Below are 25486 nucleotides of genomic sequence, written 5' to 3'. Positions count from 1 at the left end.
CTCTAAAACTCTAAAATTGAACAGCAAAAGTTGGGGGTTGTCTTATACTCCCAGTCACCTAATACGCCGGAATCTATGCTATGTTTATTAAAAGAAATGTGCAATGATAACAAATCTTTGTGAGGACTCTACCACCTCCAGCACAGACCACCTCGAATGCGGTTTTAAAACCTATACAGCCGTACCTTGGGAGTTGAACAGAATCCGTTCCGGAAGGCTGTTTGACTTCCAAAGGGTTCGGAAACAAAAGCGTGGCTTACGATTGGCTGCAGGAAGCTCCTGCAGCCAATCAGAAGCCCCTTCGGAAGTTCGGCTTCCAAAAGAACGTTCGGAAGCAGGAACACTCACTTCTGGGTTTGCGGCGTTTGGGAGCCAAAACGTTTGAGAGCTAAGTTGTTGGAAAACAAAGGTACGGCTGTGTTTAGTTTGGTTGTGTGTTGGCAAATCGCCTTAAGTCTAGAGTGGACGCTTGGGTTGCGAACGTGATCCGTGCCGGATGCACGTTCACAACCTGCAGCGACACGTCTGTGCGCGTGCGGGTTGTGATCCAGCGCTTCTGCGCATGCACAAAGTGTGATTTAGTGCTTCTGCGCATGTGCGACCTCAAAACCCGGAAGTAACCCGTTCTGGTACTTCCGGGTTTCGGCGTGTCTGTAACCCGAAAAAACACAACCTGAAGGGTCTATAACCCAAGGTATGACTGTAATGTGAAAGGTGATTTGTAATCTATTGTTGTTGTTATTTTATTATTATAATATTTTGCCTAATGTACACATTTTTTGCAAACCGGTTCCGGCAGTAAAAATAATGTCTTGGGCTTTGATTTGGGAAGCACCCTTTCCCTCCCTTGACTTCTTTCTCAACTCCTGCATCTCGCAGACGAAAACTTACCACCGGAACTGCAACATGAAGTTCAGCAAATACGATGCCATTGCAGAAGTGAACGAGGTGAAGGAGACGACTCCCCTCGTCGCCCGCCAGGAGTCGGCTTGCGAGGAGAGTGCAGCGCACTGGGTAAGGTGGGGTGCTGCTTTCCTAGAATTGTAGAGTTCGAAGGGACCCCCAAAGGCCATCTATTTCAGCCCCCTGGAATGCAGGAATCACAGCTCAAGAATCCTTAAAGGAGAGGGGGCAGACTTCCCCCCCCCCACTGGAGGTTTTAAAACAGAGATTGGAGAAAATGAGTGAGGTCCCAACTAAAGAAGAATGGTAACTGAAGCTGATGAAATGTGTGCAGCTTGCGGACGTAACGTATAGAATGAGAGAACAAGAAGAACGTACGTTTAAAGAAGATTGGAAAATGTTTGTTAAATACCGTATTTTTCGCTCTATAGGACACACTTTTTCCCCTCCAAAAATATGGGGAAATGTGTGTGCGTCCTATGGAGCGAATGCAGGCTCCTTGGCTTCAGCGATAGCAACGCGAAGTCTCCAAAGCGCAGAGGGAGCGCTCCCCCCACGCTCCGGAGGCTTCATGTTGCTTTTGCTGAAGCCTGGAGAGCAAGAGGGGTCAGTGCACACCGACCCCTCTGGCTCTCCAGGCTTCAGGGATAGCTGCCTGAAGCCTTTGGAGCGCAGCGGGAACTCGCGCTGCGCTCCGAAGGCTTTGGGTTCCTTTTGCTGAAGCCGGGAGAGCAAGACTCTCCTGGCTTCAGCCAAAGGAATCCGAAGCCTTTGGAATGCAGCACGAGTTCCCGCTGCGTTCCAAAGACTTCAGCCACGCACCTGCCTGGAAGCCAGAGGAGGAACAGAAGGGTCTCCTTCTGGTCCTTCTCCAGCTTCACTCGAAGGGGCGCTGTGCAGTTCTCCCTCTCTGCTCAGCGCCTCTCCTTCGCAGGAGAGGGAGAACTGCGCATCGCCTCTTCAGCGACGCACCTGCCCTGGCTTCTGCCTTCGCCCTGTGCAGACTCTTTGGGTAGGGGGAGCCTTCATCCTGCTGCCCTGAAGAGGCTTGGCGCGGGTATCCCAGAAGCCAGAACAGCCACATGGTATCCCAGAAGCCAGATCCCTCTTACTGTTCTGGCTTCTGGGATTCAAAATATTTTTTTCTCTTGTTTTCCTCCCCGCCAAACTAGGTTCGTCTTATCATCTGGTGCGTCCTATAGAGTGAAAAATACGGTATATGGGGGGAAATTGTTTAAAGTGGAGCCTCTGGATATGAATTTAATTCATTCTAGAGGTCCGTGCGTACCCCGAAAAATCCTTATCCAGAGGCGCCGCTTTTGCGCATGTGCGCGGCGCGATAGAGCATTTCTGCGCATGTTCAAGTGTCGAAAGCCGGAAAAATACTTCTGGGTTTGCCACTTTGGCAACCCAAAGTTTAAATGACTCGAGAGTAACGTAACATTTGAAAACGCTGGCAGCATTAAGATAAATTCAGCAGTGTAAACAAGTTTGGATGGATGTAGTAATGGAATACTGAACGGTTTAATTTACCGAAAATATGCAGGGATTTATTATATGTAAAATGAACCATGGAAAGAGAAGAAGGGAAGTCATTGATATTTTCAGGATGTTTAGGTGAGTATTGTAAATTCTAAAATGGAAAATTTAATAGAGCTATATTTTAAAAAATAAAACGGAGGTTGGGTGCCCATCCTGGGAGTCACTCTGGACTCACAGCTGTCCATGGAGGCACAGGTCAATTCTGTGTCCACGGCAGCTGTTTACCAGCTCCATATGGTACGCAGGATGAGACCCTATCTGTCCGCAGACTGTCTCCCCAGAGTGGTGCATGCTCTAGATATCTCTCTTGAATTACTGCAATGCGCTCTATGTGGGGCTACCTTTGAAGGTGACCCAGAAACTACAACTAATCCAGAATGCGGCAGCTGGACTAGGGAATAGGAGCGGCCGCTGAGACCACATAACACCAGTCTTGAAAGACCTACATTGGCTCCCAGTACTTTTCCGAGCACAATTCAAAGTGTTGGTGCTGACCTTTAACGCCCTAAACGGCCTCTGTCCTGTATACTTGAAGGAGCATCTCCACCCCCATTGTTCTGCCCAGACACTGAGGTCCAGCTCCGAGGGCCTTCTGGCGGTTCCCTCCCTGCGAGAAGCCAAGTTACAGGGAACCAGGCAGAGGGCCTTCTTGGTGGTGGCCCCCGCCCTGTGGAACGCCCTCCCACCAGATGTCAAAGAGAACAACAACTACCAGACTTTTAGAAGACATCTGAAGGCAGCCCTGTTTAGGGAAGCTTTTAATGTTTAACGGACCACTGTATTTTAATACTTTGTTGGAAGCTGCCCAGAGTGGCTGGGGAAACCCAGCCAGATGGGCTGCTTATAAATTATTATTATTATTATTATTATTATTATTATTATTATTATTATTTATTATCATCATCTGCCAAGGAGTCTTTAGCTGTGATTCCTGTCATGCGGGAGGGCTGGACTAGATGGCCCTTGGCGGCCCCTTTCACCTCTACAGTTCTGGGGTTCGGCCCCTGTGTGTTTTTGATCTGCCGTGGGGAAGCTCTCCCCCCTGACTGGTCCATCCCATTCCCCATTTCTCCCCCAGCGGCGTCCCAGCACCTACGTCTGGCTCCTTTTGGGCTACCCGCTCCTCTCTCTCGCCCACGGACTGATCTGCTTCATCTCCTGGCTCCTCGTCTTCATCATCCCCGTGGCCAAGATGAACGGCCGCACCGTCACCAACGTCCTCCTCCTGCCCCCAGAGCAGGTCCACGTCCAGCGACTGCGGAAGGTAAAGGTGTTGGCCGGGCAGGGGCCGCGGACGTTGCAGAGGGCAGGGCCCCCATGGAGAAAGGCTTGTGGCTTTTTAGCGTAAAGTCAAGCGAGGAAGGGTAGAACTTTGGAGAATCATCCGAGCAGATAAACAAAGATATTTCGTCACACGGTTCGTTGTTAACCTGCAGAACTCCCTGCCACAGGAGACAGGCATGACCACCAGCTGGGATCGATTTAAAAGAGGATCACAGATGAGGAGAGGGCAATGCTTCTTGATCCCACTTGTAGGAAACCCCAGAAGAAGAGGGTTGCTCTCATGCTCGGATCCTGTTGCATATTTCCCTTCGGTTCGGCCCCTGTGAGAACAGGATGCTGGACTGTATGGGCTATTGCCCTGATCCAGCTGGCTTTTTTGTGTGTGTGCTTATGTTGCAACGCGGGTGGCGCTGTGGGTTAAACCACAGAGCCTAGGACTTGCCGATCAGAAGGTCGGCGGTTCGAATCCCCGCGACGGGGTGAGCTCCCGTTGCTCGGTCCCTGCTCCTGCCAACCTAGCAGTTCGAAAGCACTTCAAAGTGCAAGTAGATAAGTAGGTACCGCTCTGGCAGGAAGGTAAACGGCATTTCTGTGTGCTGCTCTGGTTCGCCAGAAGCGGCTTAGTCATGCTGGCCACATGACCCGGAAGCTGTACGCTGGCTCCCTCGGCCAGTAAAGTGAGACGAGCGCCGCAACCCTAGAGTCGGCCACAACTGGACCTAATGGTCAGGGGTCCCTTTATCTTTTTATGTTATAACATCCCAGGGCAAACACACACAATTCACACAGTTCCTACCTCGGAACTGAAGCTTTAGCACAGGCATCGGCAACGTTTTTGTGGCTTGGGCCGGTTCATGGTCCCGCAGATACCGCAATGGGCCAGTGTGCACGCGCACGCACGCATAAAGGCTATTTCCGGCGCGGAGGAGGTGAGCGCAGCTTCTCATGAGCTGCAGGAGCTTCCTGCAACCAATGGGAAGCCGGCCAGCGTCGCGGAAGGCGGTCCCCGCTCTGTTCCGCGCCGGTTTAGCACAGCACACGGGAGCCAACTGACCGAGCGGGTGGCGGGGGTCCATGCGCCGGTTAAACAACCCCCATGGGCTGCTTGCATAGCTGTCAACTTACAGATTTGAAAATAAGGGACCAGCAGCCTTGAAAATAAGGGACCAGCAGCCAAAATAAGGGACCTGCAGCCTCACCTGTTCCAGGCACTCCAGTCTTCCTGTCCTCCTGCAGTCTGGTCAAACTCATGCTGGTAGCTTCGAGAACACGGTCCAACCAACTTTGTAACCAGAGGTTCAACTGAATAGAATCTGAATCACATGCACCACAAGGCCTATGCAGCCTCAACTTAAGATGGCTCCCCGGCCTGGCTTTGCACGGAAAAGTTTGCAGCAGAACGTGCAACAAAATGGCATCCAGCATTCAAAAACCCCCTCAGCTTGCATTAACTAGCCACACACAAGGCATGCAAGCTCCACCCCCCAGTCGTTCTTAGACTTCTTATTGGGTGAGCAACACAGCCAAGCAACCCAGTTGGAGCCTCCCTGGCTGGCAGGGAGGGAGGGAGAGGAGCTGCTTCCTTTGAAATTTAAGGGGCATCATTTAAGGGACATCCATCAATAAGGGACAGCAGCGGGACATGGTGCTGGAATAAGGGTCTGTCCCTTCAAATAAGGGACACTTGACAGCTATGCACTTGTGGCCCATGGGCCTTAGGTTGCTGACCCGTTTTAGCAGCCTTGTGCATTGACTGGTGTCAACTGATGGTCTCTTGGCTCTGTCGTCTGCAGACAGAAGTTCCCCTCGACGCTGAAGTGCTCCTTTGCTGCTACCGGGCTGTGAACGCTTATTACTACAAATACGCCGTGGATGGGATCAATGTATTTGCCGTCAGTATCCTTTCGGTGTTGTTGCTTTGGGCTTTGCCTCCTTGGGAGTAAGGTTTGCACAAGAGCTGTGGATCTGGGTCTCTCTTGAATGCAGTGATGCCCCTCCTTGACTCATAAACCTCAATTGCATTGCCTTTAAAAAAAATAAAAATTGAGCAGACTGAATCTTTTAAGCAAAACAGATGGGTTTTCTGCGTGGAGTGGCTTCTGCAGATGTAGCGAGAACTGAGGAGCAAAACCTGGACAGAGCTGAACACAGCTACTTGTCCAAGGTTGTAAAGACTGCGGAGAGAATAATTGGGTGCCCTCTTCCCACCTTGGATCAAATCTACGCTTCCAGGTGCCATAAGAAAGCGGCAGAGATAGCGCAGGATCGTGCGCACCCCGGAAATGATCTCTTTCAGCTTCTGCCTTCTGGAAGAAGGTCCAGGGTTATCAAGACTAGGACTAGCCGCCTGAGAAACAGTTTCTACCCAAATGCGATCTTGATTTTAAACGCAGTGTAAGGTAGTCTCTATGGAAGTATATTATATTTAATTATGGGGTATCAGAGAGCTAACCAGGTTGGGATAGCTGGGATAGCAGGCTTGTTGGTTTTTGAATGCCTGATGTAGATTTTTTCAATTTCGTTGTTCTGTATGGGACAATGACAATAAAGATTATCGTAGCGTATCAACCGTTCTGAAAAACCTCCTTGCCCATCTTTAAACAAAGAGGTTGCACACTCTGCACATGCTTAAGAGAACTCTTGACTTTGCAATGGGCCTCCAGAGGAGCCTTGGCTCAGATCAGGCCCCAGGTACAGCCCCAACGTTTTGAAGTTTAATGTCCTCCATAAGGCCTAGAAACCTGTTTTGGTTAAAGCAGGAGCGTTGATAGGGAGAGTGTCAAAAATGTGGCTCTGCTGTCTAATTCAACGCTTGCACACTGCAGCTCGGCTTCAGCTGGTCCTTGTACAGTGGTGCCCCGCAAGACGAACGCCTTGCAAGACGGAAAACCCGCTAGACGAAAGGGTTTTCCGTTTTGGAGGCGCTTCGCAAAATGAATTTCCCTATGAGCTTGCTTCGCAAGACGAAAATGTTCCTGCGGTTTTTTTTCCCCCTTCCCCCCCCTTTTTCTAAGCCGCTAAGCCGCTTATCAGCTGATCCACTAAGCCGATAAGCTGCTAAAAGCCGCTAAGCCGCTAATAGCGCTAATCCGCTAAACCGTCAATGGGCTTGCTTCGCAAGACGAAGAAACCGCTAGACGAAGAGAATCGCGGAACGGATTCTTTTCGTCTTGCGAGGCACCACTGTATTCCTAGCACCTCCTTGGCTTCATCTTCCCAGGAGGAAAAATAATAATAATAATAATAATAATTAATTATTATTCATTATTTGTACCTCGCCCATCTGGCTGGGTTTCCCCAGCCACTCTGGGCGGCTCTTTCTCAGCGAAACCTCCTGCGCAGTTGATGCCGCTCAAAAGAAAATACGCACGTTTTTCCTTTCAATACCTCTCGTCAGATCTGCTCCCTTTGGTTATTGTGACTCTAGTTCTGGGCTACGCGGATAAGCACAACCATTACACCAGCTCTGTGGTGAAGTTTACCTTGGCGTTGCTCTCCATCATGCCCCTCTCGTACTACATAGGCATGGCAATTGCCAGGTAAGAGGCGTTAAGAAAGAATTAACCGTGAGATCTAGAATCATGGGATCATACAAGGTGTGACCGGAAAGTTTGGTGAACGTCCGCAGAAATCGGACAGCGAGAAATATTCGAACGTACAACCTTACAGGCCTTCAAAGTAGGCCCCTTTGATACAACACGCTGTTGACAATGTTCGTAGAACTGTTGGAAACTTCTGGAGAAGTCCTCTTTTCGTACTGCTTTCCGTTCCCTCGTCACAGCAGCTCAGACGTGTGAATTGTTGGGAAATCTGTGCCCTTTCAGTGCAGATTTCAGTTTTGGAAAAGGAAAGAAATCTGGGATCGGCCAGATCGGGAGAATATGGAGGGTGAGACAGCTCCGTAACCTCAGTAATGATTTCACACGGAATATGCAATTCTTCCACGATTATTCAGACAAACGCCGATCCCTCACCAATAACTCACAATCTCGTATCGACATTTGCCGCCATTCTGCTCGCCGCTGGTCTGTGTGCTGGTCCCGAGGGTTAAGCGTGCGGTAAGGTCCGAGTCCAGTCCAAGGTCGAGGGTGCAGTATGGAGGCTGTCTGTCAAAGCTGAAGCGGGGTCCAAGGCAGGGAGTCAGGTGAGGTCAGGAGCTCCAGCAGGACAGGGTGCAGGCAGGAACAGGCTACCAACAATGTTGCTCCCACAACTTGGAACTGGGGCTGGCCGGCTTTTATATGCCCCAAGACATAGGGCGGCCCCGGTCCACAGGTGACTCGCCTCTCCTGGCCTGGAGGTGAGCACTCCTCCTGTGAGAACTTAGTTCCCTCCGCCTCTCTGCCCTGAGTCTCTGCAGCTCAGGAGAGGCTGGAGGGTTACTGGACCCAGAGGCAACCTCAGCTTCCTCTGACAGGGCTGAGAGTGGAGCACCTGCAGGCAATGGGTCCTCCATCACCTCAGGAGCCAGAGCAGACTCAGCTGGTGCCTGCACCTGAGGATCCAGCACAGGTGAGGACCCTTCAGGCTCAGGCCCCAGCCCCAGCTCAGCTGGTTCTGGAGGCGGGGAATCCTGTGCAGGCTGGGATTCCTCAGGTTCAGCCTCCGAGTCTGAATCCCAGGCCATCACACCCTGCTAGACTGAGGGTCATCTTCGATGGTTTGCCGCCCTTCACAAAACTGCTTCAACCACTCACACACTGTCTTTCAAGTTACAGCTTCATCTCCGTACACAATTGTGAGCATTTTGGGTGGTGCTGTGGGTTAAACCACAGAGCCTAGGGCTTGCCGATCAGAAGGTCGGTGGTTCGAATCCCCGTGACGGGGTGAGATCCCGTTGCTCGGACCCTGCTCCTGCCAACCTAGCAGTTCGAAAGCACGTCAAAGTGCAAGTAGATAAATAGGTACCGCTCCGGCGGGAAGGTAAACAGCGTTTCCGTGCGCTGCTCTGGTTCGTCAGAAGCGGCTTAGTCCTGCTGGCCACAAGACCCGGAAGCTGTACGCCGGCTCCCTCAGCCAGTAAAGCAAGATGAGCGCCGCAACCCCAGAGTCGGCCACGACTGGACCTAACGGTCAGGGGTCCCTTTAATGCCAATTGCGTGTTCGAATATTTCTCGCTTTCTGATTTCTGTGACTATTCACTGAACTTTCCAGTCACACCTTGTAGAATGGCTGAGTTGTGAGGGACCCCGAGGCCCTTCTGATGATGCTAAGGGCGGCGACTTCACCTTGTGGACCTTCTCCGTTTCTCCTGCAGCATCTCAGCCCAGAGCAACTTCGCAGTGGGGGCTGTGGTCAACGCTACGTTCGGCTCCATCACGGAGCTCACTTTCTACATCACGGCCCTCATCAAAGGCGCCCGAGAGAAGAACAAGTGCTACGAGGAAATCGTCAAGTCCGCCTTGACGGGGACTCTCCTGGGCTGTGTCCTTTTCATCCCGGTGAGTCCTGCCCTCGAGTGGCTGTACAAACACTCAAAATAAATAACTACCTGACTTTTAGAAAACATCTGAAGGCAGCCCTGTTTAGGGGAGTTTTTAATGTTTGATGTATTTATTGTGTTTTGAATGTTCTATTGGGAGCCACCCAGAGTAGCTGGGGAAGCCCAGCCAGATGGGCGGGGTATAAATAATAAATAAATACATACATACATAAATAAATATTATTATTAATAACAATATATTTATTTATTATCTTCCTTCTGGGAATTTGTGGCTTCTCTGTCCCTCCGCGCTTCCCAATCCCCTCGTATCTGTCAGGACTGTTCCTTCTGGCCTGAAATTCTGCGACTGAATTCTGCAAGCGGAACAGGGGAGCTTTCGGCCGCGTTTGGAAGGGATTTGTTTTTACTTTATCGGTTTCGTAACGTTTACACGTCGCTTTGATTTAATTAATTAATTGGTGAATTTACTAGACTCCTCCTCTCGCCGCGTTAGCTTGGGGAAGGCTGTGCTAGAATAAGGCTCCCCTTTTCTGCATGCTGGATGGAGTCCCCAGCCTGGTTCACAGTGGTCCCGTCATCGACCTCGCGACACGTTATTCCCCGACCGTAACGGATCTGCAAAACAACAACAGACTTGCCGCAAAGTTGCACAGTGAAAAATCGGAGGGGAGGTGCTGCAATGTGCTCTCCACGGGGTTTCCCTTGTGCTTGATCCAGAGGCTGCATTGAGTGCAGAATGCTACAGCACGATTGCTGACAGTAATGAGGCCTTCCCGGCGTATGACACCTCTGCTCAGAGATCAAAGAAGTAACTTACAGGGTCCCATGGGGGGGGGGTCAAACTGGGCCCGGACCAAAGGCTAGGTGGAACAGCTCCGTCTTGCAGGCCCTGCGGAAAGATGTCAAGTCCCGCAGGGCCCTGGTCTCCTGCGAAAGAGCGTTCCACCAGGCTGGGGCCAAAGCAGAAAAGGCCTTGGCCCTGGTTGAGGCCAGTCTAACCTCCTTGAGGCCCAGGACCTCCAAGATATTATTATTTGCGGACCGTAAGGTCCTCCGCGGGGCATACCAGGATGTCTTAAACATTCTTTTCATTTCACTGTATTTTTAAAAATATATCTTTATTTATTTAAAATAAATACATTTGTGAAAAACAGACGTACATACAAGTAAACAAACATACAATCAAACAAATAACAGAAAAATCAAACAAACCACCACACTATAAGATATAAGAAGATTAATATAATTTTCACCATATATACTCCTGGCATTGAACACAATTATAAAATTTATAGAAAAGAAATTTAAAACTGACTTCCAATTTATCTCACTGTACTTTGTCTATCCATTACTTTATACCGCACAGTTACGTATTTCTTATATAATTTCTTTTTACCTCCCTACAAACTTACATTTATACAATACAGTGATCAGTCTAATTCTGCCAAGATGTTTCCTTTCATTCCATAGTTTTCTAAATATTCTTTAAAGATTCTCCAATTCTCATAGACTGTTTGTTTTGGTTGGCCTCTTACTCTTCCTGTCGCTTTTGCTAGATGCAGATATTCTACCATTAGGATTTGCCAATCTTCCGTGTTGGGTATTGTTGTGTTTTTCCAATTTCTTGCTACTAAAATTCTGGCCGCTGTTATTCCATGAGCACGAACAATGTTCTTTTCGATTTCCCTATTTCTTTTGGCGAAATGCTTAATAAAAATATAAATTATCTTTTCATTTCATTGTAAATTACCCCCCCAATAACTTTTAGTTATTTTGCAACCCTGCCATTCTTCTTTTGCTGGTATCTTGTCGTCCTTCCATCTTTGGGCTAGTAACATCCTAGCTGCCGTTGTGGCATACATAAATAGTTTTTTACATCCTTTTGGCAAGTCTTGACCTGTAATACCTAACAGAAATAATAATAATAATTTTATTATTTCGGTTACAGACCAGTTCCAGCTCACATACCGTATCAGGGAAGTCATAAAACATGATAAGGATACATTTTAATTTACGATTGGGTATAACAGGGACAATACAGATATAGCAGTAGTTAAAAATACATAATTTAAATCACTAAAATACAACCTGAAATTGTCATTCAAGGCCTTAAAGAACAAGCTGTGCTACCATAATGACCATAGATGTCAACGTTTCCCTTTTTTAAAGGGAAATTCCTTTATTCCTATTGGATTCCTTGCAAGAAAAGGGAAAAGTTGACAGCTATGATAATGATTAAGTTTTATGGCAGTTGCACAGAATTTGGCCAACCTAATAGAAAAGCTTCTGGTCTTTTAACAAAAGATGTCTTAAACATTCTTTTCATTTCATTGTAAATCGTTCCCCAATAACTTTTAGTTATTTTGCAATCCTGCCACTAATAATAATAATAAATGATAATAAATAATACCCCGCCCATCTGGCTGGGCTTCCCCAGCCACTCTGGGCGGCTTCCAACAAAATATTAAAATACAGTAATGCATCAAACATTAAAAGCTTCCCTAAACAGGCCCTTCTTCTCTTTGCATTTACAACACTTATTGGAGCTTGTCCTATACATTTTTGCCATTTTTCCAGGGGTAATGTACCATCTCTTGGGGGTGGGCAGTGTTAAGTTGTGGGTGAACATATCAGACGACACAGCGATTCTTCAAACAGCTCTTGTTTATTCACAGGCCAGGACAGAACTGAACTGAAGGGTTCAGCCAACCTGCTTATATAGAGCTCCAGAACAATGTTACTGTAACAACTTTCTAAAACTATCCAATCACTGAACGTCACTTTCAATCCCTTATTTGCATAACTATCTACAGTATCCCCCTGCTGGCCCAGGGTGAGAACTTCAGTACATAACAGGCAGTTTGGAGAATGCAGAGCTAGGTCTTCCTGCTTCCTCGCTGCCTCTTCCAAAGCCAGGCTGGCGGACGCAGGGATAGAGCCACTATCCTTCTCTCTCTTTCTTCTTCTAGGGGCTGTGCATGGTGATTGGCGGCATTCGGCACCAAGAGCAGAGATTCAACAGCAGGTCAGCCGGGGTCAGCTCCGCCCTCCTCTTCCTCTCTGTGGGAGGTAAGTTGCGGAGGTAGGTAGGTAGGAGGGCATAGCTGCCAACTTACAGATTTGAAAATAAGGGACCAGCAGCCTCGAAAATAAGGGATCAGCAGCCAAAATAAGGGATTTTCCAGGCACAGGTATGTTCAACTTCTGAGCCCCTCCAAGCCAAAGGCAGAAAGCCCAGCCAGCAGCCAAACGAAGCCTCAAGCGGTGGTTCCCACAGCGCAGCAACCCGGCAAAGGGGATGCAGCAAGGAAAACCACCGTCCCCTCTCCGCTGGGAAGCGCTGAGCAAAAGGCGAGTCCCCAGGCAATACGGCCAAATTGATCGGCACAAGGCATGCAAGCTCCACCCCCCAGTCGTTCTCAGACTCCTTATTGGGTGAGCAACGCAGCCAAGCAACCCAGTTGGAGCCTCCCTCCTCCCTGGCCGGCAGGGAGGGAGGGAGGGAGGGAGAGGAGCTGCTTCCTTTGAAACCCAGGAAATTTAAGGGACATCATCAATAAGGGACAGCAGCGGGACACAGCGCTGGGATAAGGGACTTTCCCGCCAAATAAGGGACAGTTGACAGCTATGTAGGAGGGAGCCATTGATAGCCTTACCCAACTTCCAGTCATTTATTGCATTTGACTAAAAGCCACTACAGATTAGTTTTTACAGATCCAGCAAGTTTGATTAAAAGCTGATGAAAGGAAACCAGAGATACGCACCCGTTTACAATAAGTCAAATTAATGAATCGGCTGTAAAGTTTGCGGCGTTGTCTTTTATATACCTTTTATACATTTAGCAGCTTTAGCAAATGGGGCCGTTTTGTATGTGACAAGCAGGTCGCAGTCAGATAACAGCCAACATATTTTCACTTCAGGGTTCTGCCAGCATCTGTTCCAAAAAAATCTCTTTCTGGGGTTTTGACAGAGCTGGCAATAGAGCATATAACAGGGGAGATCTTCTACCTCACCTATAGTGGTACCTCTGGTTACGCACTTAATTCGTTCCAGAGGTCTGTTCTTAACCTGAAACTGTTCTTAACCTGAAGCACAACTTCAGCTAATGGGGCCTCCCGCTGCTGCCGTGCAATTTCTGTTCTCATCCTGAAGCAAAGTTTTTAACCCAAGGTATTATTTCTGGGTTAGCGGAGTCTGTAACCTGAAGCCTATGTAACCTGAAGTGTATGTAACCCGAGGTACCACTGTAGTACCAATGGGAGAATTTTGAGATATAGATTAGAGATAAATCAGCCTCATTATCCTGTTTATAAGTCCGACCCCTGAGCAGTCTTGTAACACGAGGGAATACAAAAATAGCTGTTGTCAGGTTTTTTGAGGCTAGCAAGTCTAACTGGGCCAACCCAAGCTTCTTCCTTTGTTCCTCCAGGAGGGAAAAGCAGCCAGAATTGCCTTAACCCTCCACAGTAAGCCTGAACATCCATATTAAAATGTGCTAGAAAATGATCCCATTGAAACAACACAGTACAGTGGTACCTTGGTTCTCAAACGCCTTGGAACCCAAACACTGCAAACCGGGAAGTAAGTGTTCCAGTTTGCGAACTTTTTTTGGAAGCCGAGCATCCTCTGTTTTGAGTGTTACGCTCCCGTTTTGAGTGCCACGCCGAGGTCTGTCTGTTTTTGCTATTTATTTTGCGCTTTTGTTTTCGCAGCCCTTTTTGTTTTGTTTTTGTGACTGTGTGGAACCCAGTTCGGCTCCCGATGGATTGATTGTGTGACTGCCGTACATTATTTATTCCTTTCCTTTTATGGATCAACGGTCTCGTTAGATAGTAAAATTCATGTTAAATTGCTGTTTTAGGGATTTTTTTATTTTTTTTTAAAGTCTGGAACGGATTAATCCGTTTTGCATTGCTTTCTGTGGGAAAGCGCGCCTTGGTTTTGCAACGCTTTGGTTACGGAATGGATTAAGTTTGAGAACCAAGGGACCACCATAATGAAAATGGGAAACTCGGGTCAGGAGGAAAGATGTGGGCTGGACGGATCCTGGGAGGCGATGGGGTTGATCTCCTCTTGCTCTCCTTTCCCCCCAGGTGTGTTCGCTCCAACCCTCTTCTCCAAAGTCTATGGGAGGCTGGTCTGTGGGGAATGCCAGAACGTCACCCAAGAGCCACCAGGGCACTATGTCTGCCAGAGCTGCCACTTCGACTTGGTGAGCAGCAGCTTCTGGGCCCCACATGGGGCTGGGATTTCACCAACCAGTCCCAGCCGTGTTGGCTATAAATCAGGCATAATCTCTTTGCTGCTCTGCAGTGGATATCAGCGGCAAAAACCAGCCCAGATGCATTCTGAGTTGCTGGTTTCTTCAGACACTGCAGGGGTTTTTGGCTTCTTAGGGTTCCGAGTTGTTGACGATTTAACTTCTATGCCGCTTAAAGCCATAATAATAATAATAATAATAATAATAATAATAATAATAATAATAATAATAATTTATTATTTGTACCCCGCCCATCTGGCTGGGTTTCCCCAGCCACTCTGGGCGGCTTCCAACAAAGATTAAAAATACATCAAAATGTCACACATTAAAAGCTTCCCTGAACAGGGCTGCGTTCAGGTGTCTTCTAAATGTCAGGTAGTTGTTTATCTCTTTGACATCTGATGGGAGGGCGTTCCACAGGGCGGGCGCCACCACTGAGAAGGCCCTCTGCCTGGTTCCCTGTAACTTGGCTTCTTGCAGGGAGGGAACTGCCAGAAGGCCCTTGGAGCTGGACCTTAGTGTCCGGGCTGAACGATGGGGTGGAGACGCTCCTTCAGGTATACTGGGCCGAGGCCGTTTAGGGCTTTCAAGGTCAGCACCAACACTTTGAATTGTGCTCGGAAACGTACTGGGAGCCAATGTAGGTCTTTCAGGACCGGTGTTCTGTGGTCTCGGCGGCCGCTCCCAGTCCCCAGTCTAGCTGCCACATTCTGGATTAGTTGTAGTTTCCGGGTCACCTTCAAAGGTAGCCCCACGTAGAGCGCATTGCAGTAGTCCAAATAACTCGCTGAGCTGTTTACCAAATATAAAAATAGTTGCTTTTATTATCAATTAACATTTCTATATCGCCCTTCATCAAGAGACCTTAGGGCAGATTACAGCTTAAATCGCAAAACAGATAACATAAGAGCAAAAAGGGGGCAGGGAAAAATATGTAAATACCCCTAATTAAAGTATTATTATTTATTCATTAAAATTATTAGTTGCCCTTTTTTTTTTTTTGCAATGGCAACTCAAAGCAGCTTTGCGACTTACAATAAAAGAACAACATATATTTAAACAACCCATCTGCTCTAGAAGGTTGTATGTAGATGGTTCAATCAGCCTTGTTAAAGAGGAAGTTTAAATGAAGGCATCGGGCAAGCATTCCACAAACAGGGAGCCGATGCAGAAAAGGCCCCGTCCTCGTTTTGCCACCATCAGGACATCCCACGAAGATGATCTCAGGGTCTGGTGCTTTACCAACTGCACTGGCTCCTGATGGAGTACAGGATCAGGTTTAAGGTGCTGGTTTTGACCTTTGCGGCCCTATGCGGCCCTATGCGGCCCTATGCGGCCTAGGACCCACGTACCTACAGGACCGCCTCTCCCAGTATGCCCCACGGAGGACCTTAAGGTCCACAAATGACAACACTTTGGAGGTCCCAGGTCGCAAGGGGGTTAGATTGGTCTCAACTAGGGCCAGGGCCTTTTCAGTGCTGGCCCTGACTTGGTGGAACGCTATGTCACAAGAGACTAGGGCCCTGCGGGACTTGACATCTTTCCGCAGAGCCTGCAAGACAGAGCTGTTCCGCCTGGCCTTTGGTTTGGACTCAGTCTGACCCTTATGTTTCCCTCCCCTTATGGTTTTGACTTTTAAAACGAGGCTGCATTTTAAATTGCATTTTAACCTGTATTTTAAATTGGTTCCCTCCCCCCCCCCCATTATGTTTTTACTGTAGTTTTACTGGTGTTAGCCGCCCTGAGCCCGGCTCTTGTGTGGGGATATAAATAAAATTTATTATTATTATTATTATTATTATTATTATTATTATTATTATTTATCAGTTCATATGGAGAGAGGCTGGCCTTGAGGTTCTGCAGTCTTAAAACTTTATAGGTCAAACCCAGCTCTTTGAACTGGGCCCAGAAATTAATCGACAACCTATTGAGCCAGGATTGGTCTTATGTGCCAAAGACAATCTTGCCTCGGTGAGCAAACTGGCTGCCAAATTCTGCACCGGCTGAAGCTTCCGAACCGTCTTCAAAGGGAGCCCCACAAATAACAATATTTGCAAATGGATCACTTCTGGCACTGCAGGGTCTGATAATTCTATTATCTCTTGGTAGATGGAGAACAATGGGACCCTTTACTACAGCCATGTTGAGTAAGTACCTTATCGTTCATCCTTTTTAATTGCCTGTCCTGTTTAACTGCTTCTGGTCATGGGAAACCTCGCTGGCTGGCGCTGTTGTGAGCCACAAAATTCCATTCCGTCATGTGCCAGAGGCACATAACATGCTCTCTGTCTTCCTCATCCTTGACTGTGGCAGATCGATTTTTCTAACGCAGCCCCATGCATGAGTCGTTCATCATCTGATCGGATCACCAGTTCCCTGGTAGCTTCTGAAAATAAAAAATAATAATAATAAAAACTCTGCATGAGGCTTGGGGAAGCGACTCCTGCGACTCAAAGGAGCTTCTCAAAGAAACCTGTTTATTGAGCTATATAATAAAATTTAAAAATTATCCAGTAGCACCTTAGAGATCAACTAAGTTTGTTCTTGGTATAAGCTTTCGTGTGCATGCACACTTCTTCAGATAAGTTGATGGACTTCCATTTCATGAAGCTCAATGTGGTGCCTTTCATGGTTCTAGATTCAGGTAGGTAGCCGTGTTGGTCTGACGCAATCGAAATATTTATAAAAATAAGAAAATGTCCAGTAGCACCTTATAGACCAACTAGGTTTGTTCTTGGTATAAGCCTTCATGTGCATGCACACTTCTTCAGGTACCAGCGTTTATCCTGATTCGCTTGCACAGAGCTTACGGGGAGGTTAAATGTTATCTGGCCTTTAATGAGCTTTTGCTCTGATTTAATGAGCTTTTTCCTCTGATTTTTATGGGGAGGCTGATTGATGATGAGCATTCGTCCTGCATTCATTTGCATTTGGTTCTTCCAGTTAATCATTGCGTCATTTCATGCTTTTTGATGCACTTCCTCATAATATTCCTAGCTTCTTTTCTTACGTTTTTTTCACTAGCACAGCAGAGCCCTCTGCTCCGCGTTAATTTTTATTTATATGAAGAATTTCAAAACCATTTGGCAGAGAATGTCACGGCCATTTGCTATAGGACAGGCATAGGCAAACTGGGCCCTCCAGATGTTTTGGGACAACTCCCATCATCCCTGACCACTGGTCCTGTTAGCGAGGGATGATGGGAGTTGTAGTCCCAAAACATCTGGAGGGCCCAGCTTGCCTATGCCTGCTATAGAAGCATTAAAGCCAAATGTATAAAATCAGAAAATACAGAAGACTCAACACTGTACCAAATGAATTCTCTGTAGACACCTGAAAGGCTTTGAAATGGCACAAACTTAAATTTCCCGCTTTGCAGCTGGATTCCTCCCACAAAGTACCATATTTTTCCTTCTATTAGATGCACCGGAGGATAGGACATACCGTATTTTTCGCTCTATAAGATGCACCAGACCACAAGACGCACCTAGTTTTTTGAGGAGGAAAACAATAAAAAATATTCTGAATCTCAGAAGCCAGAACAGCAAGAGGGATCACTGCACAGTGAAAGCAGCGATCCCTCTTGCTGTTCTGGCTTCTGGCTTAGCCGCACAGCCTGCATTTACTCCATAAGACGCACACACATTTCCCCTTACTTTTTAGGAGGGGAAAAGTGAGTCTTATAGAGCAAAAAATACGGTACCTATTTTTTAGGGGAGGAAAACAAGAAATGGCTTTCCCCCTGCAAGAGCCGCACACTCTTTAAAGGGAGTGCGGCCCCTGGGGACTTTTCTGGGAGGTGGGGGAAGGGGCAAAAGCCAGGGACAGCCGCATGAGGCCTCCGCAGGGCAGCGGGATGAAGGCTCCCCGCTGCCCTGCGGAGGCTTTGCGCGGCTAAGCCAGAAGCTAGAACAGCGAGAGGGAGCGCTGTGCAGCAGCCACATCCCTCTGGCTGTCCTGGAAAAGCCCCCAAGAGCCGCACACACGCTCCACGCGGCTCTTTGAAGGGAGCGCTGAGCAGAGCCTCCCGCCTGCATTCGCTCCATAAGACTCACACACACATTTCCTCTTACTTTTTAGGAGGGGAAAAGTGCGTCTTATAGAGTGCTGACCGCCTAGAACCATAGAATCGTAAGGGGCCCCCAAAGGTCCTCTAGTCCAACCCTTTGCTATGCAGGAATCTCAACATGTGGTTCCCCATCCCATTTGAAACCAAAGCTGACCCTGCTTAGCTCTGCAAATGGCCTAGCAGTTTTATTGCTGCACCACTAGGAAGATAGAAGCAGCTGGTCTATCTTGGTATAGATCAGCTTCTCTACGCTCATCTCTGCCTCTTAAAGTTTGGTCCTGGGGTTGCCCTGGCAGGTGGGCCAGGTGTAAAGGGTAGAACCCCCCCCCACATATTTTAACCCTTTGTGTGTGGCAGGCCCCTGGTGTATACGGTGTCCCTGTTGCTCCCGGCGGCGTACATCATCGGCCTGCTCTTCACCCTGAAGACTCACTCGCACATCTACGACATCCATGTCAGCGACTGCCACAGTAAGTAGCTTCCTGAGCTTCCTTTCTCTTGTCAGATGGGGAATAATTTACACCCCACCCATCTGGCTGGGTTTCCCCAGCCACTCTGGGTGGCTTCCAGCAAAATATGAAAATACAATAATTCAGCAAATATTAAAAGCTTCCCTAAACAGGGCTGCCTTAAAATGTCTACTAAAAGTCAGATAGTTGTTTATTTCCTTGACATCTGCTGGGAGGATGTTCCGCAGGGCAGGTGCCACCACCGAGAAGGCCCTCTGCCTGGTTCCCTGAAACCTCACGTCTCGCAGGGAGGGAACCGCCAGAAGGCCCTCAGAGTTGGACCTCAGTGTCTGGGCTGGACGATGGGGGTGGAGACGCTCCTTCATGTATTCTGGGCTGAGGCCATTTAGGGCTTGAAAGGTCAACACCAACACTTTGAATTGTGGTCAGAAAGGTAAAGGGACCCCTGATGATTTGGTCCAGTCGTGGCCGACTCTGGGGTTGCGGCGCTCATCTCGCTTTATTGGCCGAGGGAGCCGGCATACAGCTTCCGGGTCATGTGGCCAGCATGACTAAGCCGCTTCTGGTGAACCAGAGCAGCACATGGAAACGCCGTTTACCTTCCCGCCAGAGCAGTACCTATTTATCTACTTGCACTTTGACGTGCTTTCGAACTGCTAGGTTGGCAGGAGTTGGGACTGAGCAACGGGAGCTCACCCCGTTGCGGGGATTTGAACTGCCAATCCTCTGATCAGCAAGTCCTAGGCTCTGTGGTTTAACCCACAGCGCCACCCGCGTCCCTGCTCGGAAACATACTGGGAGCCAATGTAGGTATTTCAGGACCGGTGTTATATGGTCTGGCCAGTCACCAGTCCAGCTGCCGCATTCCGGATTAGTTGTAGTTTCTGGGTCACCTTCAAAGGTAGCCCCACGGAGAGCGCGTTGCAGTAGGAAGTGGGCCTCTCTTAATGCCTTGAGGTGGGTTGTGCGCCACCATGTTGAAGTCCCAGAGCTCTGTACACAATTCTTAACAGTGCAGAGTTAATCTGCGGAACTCGCTGCAGCAGGAAGCAGGGATGGCTCCCGTCTTGGAAAAGATCAGACAAAACGGTGGCAAAAGCTTTCCTTAGGTGGCCTTTTAGAAGTGGGTCGGATGCCAGGCAAGTCCTACTTCTCCCAGGCCTTTGGCCAGTTAAACAGTCTATAGGATATTAAACTGAATTGGGTGATGTATTGTTTTTGTTTGTTTCTATGGTGTGTGTGTATGGTAAAGGTAAATGTTAATAGGGACGCGGGTGGCGCTGTGAGTTAAACCACAGAGCCTAGGACTTGCCAATCAGAAGGTCGGCAGTTCGAATCCCCGCAACGGGGTAAGCTCCTGTTGCTCGGTATTTGCAAAATATTGCAAATACATAAATACATACATATATATTTCAAATAAACACATATATATGAAAAAAGGAAAAGAAGAAAAGAAGAAAGAAGAAAAAATAAAGAGAAAAGAATAAGAAAAGTTTGAAGAATTTCTTCCAAGTTTATTCTACAAATATCTCAATATGGAAATTATTATAATAATTCATTGATTGACTTCCACCGCTTACACTGCACTTCCTGTATAAATTTTAAGCAAGATTGTTATTCCGTATTTTCCCCATACAATCTCACACAAATATTCTAATCAATACATCTTTCATAAATCTATTCTAAACAAGTAATACGGATGTACGCGTCTCTCCTGTTCTCTAGTGCCCGGTCACCATCACAGCGCGGTGGTCCACTGGTCTCGCTGGAGAGCTTTGCTCATCTTGCTGGTTGCCACTCTGGGCATGTCCGCCTGCGCAGACCTGGCCACGGAGCACATCAGCCCCATCTTGAATAACTCAGCGGTGTCTCAGGTGAGGAGGAGGCAGGGCCAGGGCTGGAGCAGGTGGGGGCCGCAGTGGGATGATGCCATCCTTGGCGGGAAGACCGGAGCTCCTTCTCCATGTCCCCCACCCCATCTAAGGAGGTGGTTTGCTACCAGGGCCTTTTTGGTGGTGGCACCCCAACCATGGCTTACTGTGTCCAGAGAGGCTCTCCTGGTCATCGCAGGAGCATCTCTTAAGCCTCTCTGTTCTCCCAAGCCTTTCAATGTGATTTTTAGTTTTTAATAATAATAATTATTTATACCCAGCCACTCTGGGCGGCTTCCAAAAAAATATTAAAATACTGTAATACATCAAACATTAAAGGCTTCCCTAAACAGGGCTGCCTTCAGATGTCTGCTAAAAGTCTGGTAGTTGTTGTTCTCTTTGACATCTGACGGGAAGGTGTTCCATAGAGAGGGCGCCACTACCGAGAAGGCCCTCTGCCTGGTTCCCTGTAACTTGGCTTCTCGCAGTGAGGGAACCGCCAGAAGGCCCTCGGCGCTGGACCTCAGTGTCCGGGCAGAACAATGGGGGTGGAGACGCTCCTTCAGGTATACTGGACCGAGGCCGTTTAGGGCTTTCAAGGTCAGCACCAACACTTTGAATGGTGCTCGGAAACGTACTGGGAGCCAATGTAGGTCTTTCAAGACCGGTGTTATATGGTCTTGGCGGCTGCTCCCAGTCACCAGTCTGGCTGCCGCGTTCTGGATTAGTTGTAGTTTCCGGGTCACCAGAATGGAGATGGAGTTTCCGTACCAGATGGAGATGGTAAACAGCTGCCCTGGACACGGGTTATTTTATTTTAGGATTATTTTTGTTAAATTTCTTTTTAAAGTTATGTGAGATGCCGTTGAAACGGTGTTGTCATTGGGCCGTTAGCATTGTTTTACGGGTCTTTAAGTATATGATCAGTCTTTGAACGATATATCAGTAACGCAAGGAGGCGTTTTAATTTTTGTAAGTATTTCTGCATTGCCTCATGACATTCTCCCGTAATTGCCATTTCCCCACACTTTCTGCTCCCTTGGTCTGGATTTTCTCTGAACCAGGTTAACTCTGAAAAGGAGATTGGTGTGAGGAAATAATCATAATCATAATATTGATACAGTGGAACTTCAGTTCTTTGGTTGTCAAACGTAATCCATTCCGGAAGACCGTTCAACTTCCGAAACGTTCAACAACTGAGGCGCAATGGGCTGCCAGCAAGTTCAATGGGGGAAACTGAGAAACATGCCTCAGAAGTTGGTTGACTTCCGAGGCACGTTTGAAAACTGAAGCAATTACTTCCGGGTTTTCGGCGTTCGGGTTCCGAATCATTCGGCTTCCGACATGCTAGAAAACCGCAGTTCCACTGTAATAATAATTTATATGCCACCTATCTGACAGGGTTTCCCCAGCCACTCTGGGTGACTCCCAACAAATCCAGGCTGATCCTAGGAGGGGAAAGTCAGTGATTTGGTGGAGAATGTCATGAAGTGTTGACTATCCTACACCCTGGGTAGGCAAACTAAGGCCTGGGGGCCGGATCTGGTCCAATCACCTTCTAAATCTGGCCCCCGGACAGTCCAGGAATCAGCGTGTTTTTACATGAGTAGAATGTGTCCTTTTCTTTAAAATGCACCTCTGGGTTATTTGTGGGGTCTGCCTGGTGTTTTTACATGAGTGGAATGTGTGCTTTTATTTAAAAGGCACCTCTGGGTTTTTTGTGGGGCCTGCCTGGTGTTTTTGCATGGGTAATAATAATAATCTTTATTGCGGTCCAATCAGTGGCGTAGCGTGGGGGTGCGGGGGGGCCGGCCGCAACATCTGGGGGTTAGGGGGCGCAAATTACTTGCCTTGCCCCGGGTGCTGACAACCCACGCTACGCCACTGGGTCCAACGACCCATAAAATGGATTCGGAATAAAATACAGATTCATACAGACATCCCCCCCCCCCCGGGAAGGACATTTACATGAGTAGAATGTATGCTTTTATTTAAAATGCATCTCTGGGTTTTTGTGGGGCATAGGAATTTGTTCATATTTTTTTTTCAAAATATAGTCCGGCCCCCCACAAGGTCTGAGGGACAGTTGACAGGCCCCCTGCTGGAAAAGTTTGCCGACCCCTGGCGTGGGTGAACCCTATTTTATCACGTTGTGTATATACCGTATTTTTTGCTCTGTAAGACTCACTTTTTCCCTCCTATAAAGTAAGGGGAAATGTGTCTGCGTCTTATGGAGCGAATGCAGCCTGTGCCGCTATCCCAGAAGCCAGAACAGCAAGAGGGATCACTGCTTTCACTGCGCAGCGATCCCTCTCGCTGTTCTGGCTTCTGAGATTCAGAATATTTTTTTTCTTGTTTACCTTCTCCAAAAACTAGGTGCGTCTCATGGTCTGGTGCATCTTATAGATCCAAACTACAAGAAAGAAGATTCCACCTAAACATTAGGAAGAACTTCCTGACAGTAAGAGCTGTTCGACAGTGGAATTTGCTGCCAAGGAGTGTGGTGGAGTCTCCTTCTTTGGAGGTCTTTAAGCAGAGGCTTGACAACCATATGTCAGGAGTGCTCTGATGGTGTTTCCTGCTTGGCAGGGGGTTGGACTCGATGGCCCTTGTGGTCTCTTCCAACTCTATGATTCTATGATTCTATGACTTATAGAGCGAAAAATGCAGTATATTGAAGTTCTGCACTGCTCGGAGCGAGCAGCTTATAAATCGGCTAAAGAACCAAATAACCAGACCGTCTCTCCTTCCCTCAGCACTTCATTGGCGTGACCATCCTTGCCATGGTGCCAGAACTTCCAGAGATCGTCAATGGGATCCAGTTTGCCCTGCAGAACAACCTCAGCCTCAGGTGGGTCCATGGAAGCCTAGCCCGGGGGGTTCCCCAAGAAATATTCCTTAAATATGCCCTCCTCCTCCTCTTTAAACCGGGGTGCAGGTCGCAGCGGATGTGAAGAAGGAAAACCCAATTTTTTCAGCCCAATATATATACATCTCAAAACAGTTTGCAGCAATAAAAGCATGCAACAAAAAACATTTAAAAGGTTAAAAACAAGACACCCATTTTCAGCTGAAACTACAACTCACTGGGCAGAAAACTCGGAGGCTGGCAGTAGAGGGCGCTAAAGCCAGTGGCACCATCTATGTCAGGCGTAGGCAAACTTGGCCCTCCAGATGTTTTTGGGACTACAGTTCCCATCATCCCTGACCACTGGTCCTGTTAGCTAGGGATGATGGGAGTTGTAGTCCCAAAACATCTGGAGGGCCGAGGTTGCCTATGCCTGAATTAGCCATTTTGGGAAGGATGTAGTTGTCTTGAGTCATCTCCCAGTGGAGCGGGAAAGCTTTTGGGAGGCATTTAAAAGCTGAATTTGCAGTGGCATAGTGTTCCACAGGACTGTTCCGATGACATCAGTGTTCCGTTGTCGAACGAGCTTTTGCCAACTTGGGGGGGTTGGGGTTGACCAGCAACACACCTGCAGATGATCTCGTCGACCAAGCTAGGATAGTATAAGGGTTCAGGTGATCCCTGAGGTACCCTGGAACCGTGTGCGGATTCTGCGATGTAAACATGACCCCCCCTGCGTTGTGGCGGGTGCCTTTGCCATCCTGTCAGAGAGGGACCTTTGGAAATCTATGCTACAGGAGGCGATTTCTAACCGGGTAGCGGGAAACAGCAAGGCGGTTGGGGTCCTTATGTATCCGGGGAGGGGATTTTTGACAACTGCATTCACCTCCCCTCCCTCCTGTCTCTTTCTCTCTTCCAGCATTGAGATTGGGAACTGCATTGCGGTCCAGGTCTGCATGCTGCAAATACCCATCCTGGTGCTTTTCACAGTCTTCTATGTAAGTCATGGGCTCCCCAACCTCCTTGTATCGTCATATTATGGTGTTGAAAGAGACCCCCAAGCAGGGCCAGATTTAGGTTAATAATAATAATAATAATAATAATAATAATAATAATAATACAGTGGTGCCCCGCAAGAGGAACGCCTCGCAAGACGGAAAACCCGCTAGACGAAAGGGTTTTCCGTTTTGGAGGCGCTTCGCTAAACGAATTTCCCTATGGGCTTGCTTCACAAAACGAAAATGTCTTGTGAGTTCCTGCGGGTTCGCCCCCCTTTCCCCCCCTTTTCCTAAGCCGCTAAGCCGCTTATAAGCTGATCCGCTAAAAGCCGCTAAACCGCTAATAGGACTAATCCGCTAATCCGTCAATGGGCTTGCTTCGCAAGACGAAAAAAACGCTATACGAAGAGCCTCACGGAACGGATTCTTTTCGTCTTGCGAGGCACCACTGTAATAATAATTTATTATTTATACCCCTCCCATTAAAAATACATTAAATGATGAGGCCCTCAGCTACTGAAGGTAATGGGGCCCTTTCTATGTCCAGCTGTCCTTTGTCAACAACAAACTGTCACTGTTTTTTTGTGTTGAATATATGCTGTATGGTACTTTATGGACCTCATAGGTATCTAAAGCCATTTGCACGTGTTGCCATGCAACCAGTCCATGCAGAATGTAGGCACCCTGTATATAGAAATGAGCAAACCAGGGCCTTCTAAGCACTGGCCCCGGCCTGGTGGAACGCTCTGCCTCTTGAGACCAGGGCCCTGCGGGATCCGATTTCTTTCTGCAGGGCCT

At 48.0% G+C, this 25486-nt stretch overlaps 1 protein-coding gene across 1 annotated transcript in view; it reads left to right on the top strand.

Moving 5' to 3' along the window:
* The window catches only part of LOC309351805 (uncharacterized protein), a 50475-nt gene that overhangs the window by 21454 nt on the left and 3535 nt on the right, over positions 1 to 25486 (top strand). The window contains exons 7-18 of the mRNA XM_081879788.1: positions 880 to 1014; positions 3524 to 3709; positions 5523 to 5625; positions 7127 to 7268; positions 8987 to 9170; positions 12142 to 12241; positions 14266 to 14384; positions 16542 to 16579; positions 18859 to 18971; positions 20697 to 20845; positions 23599 to 23693; positions 24610 to 24688. Of these exons, the coding sequence (XP_081735914.1) occupies positions 880 to 1014; positions 3524 to 3709; positions 5523 to 5625; positions 7127 to 7268; positions 8987 to 9170; positions 12142 to 12241; positions 14266 to 14384; positions 16542 to 16579; positions 18859 to 18971; positions 20697 to 20845; positions 23599 to 23693; positions 24610 to 24688 (1443 nt within the window). The remainder of the gene's footprint in view (positions 1 to 879; positions 1015 to 3523; positions 3710 to 5522; positions 5626 to 7126; positions 7269 to 8986; positions 9171 to 12141; positions 12242 to 14265; positions 14385 to 16541; positions 16580 to 18858; positions 18972 to 20696; positions 20846 to 23598; positions 23694 to 24609; positions 24689 to 25486) is intronic.

This window comes from Podarcis erhardii, assembly GCF_964252035.2.
Source record: "Podarcis erhardii genome assembly, chromosome: 10".
Lineage (NCBI taxonomy): Eukaryota > Metazoa > Chordata > Lepidosauria > Squamata > Lacertidae > Podarcis > Podarcis erhardii.
Note: the sequence above shows the minus strand (reverse complement) of the source record. Positions and strands in the feature narration are given on the sequence as shown.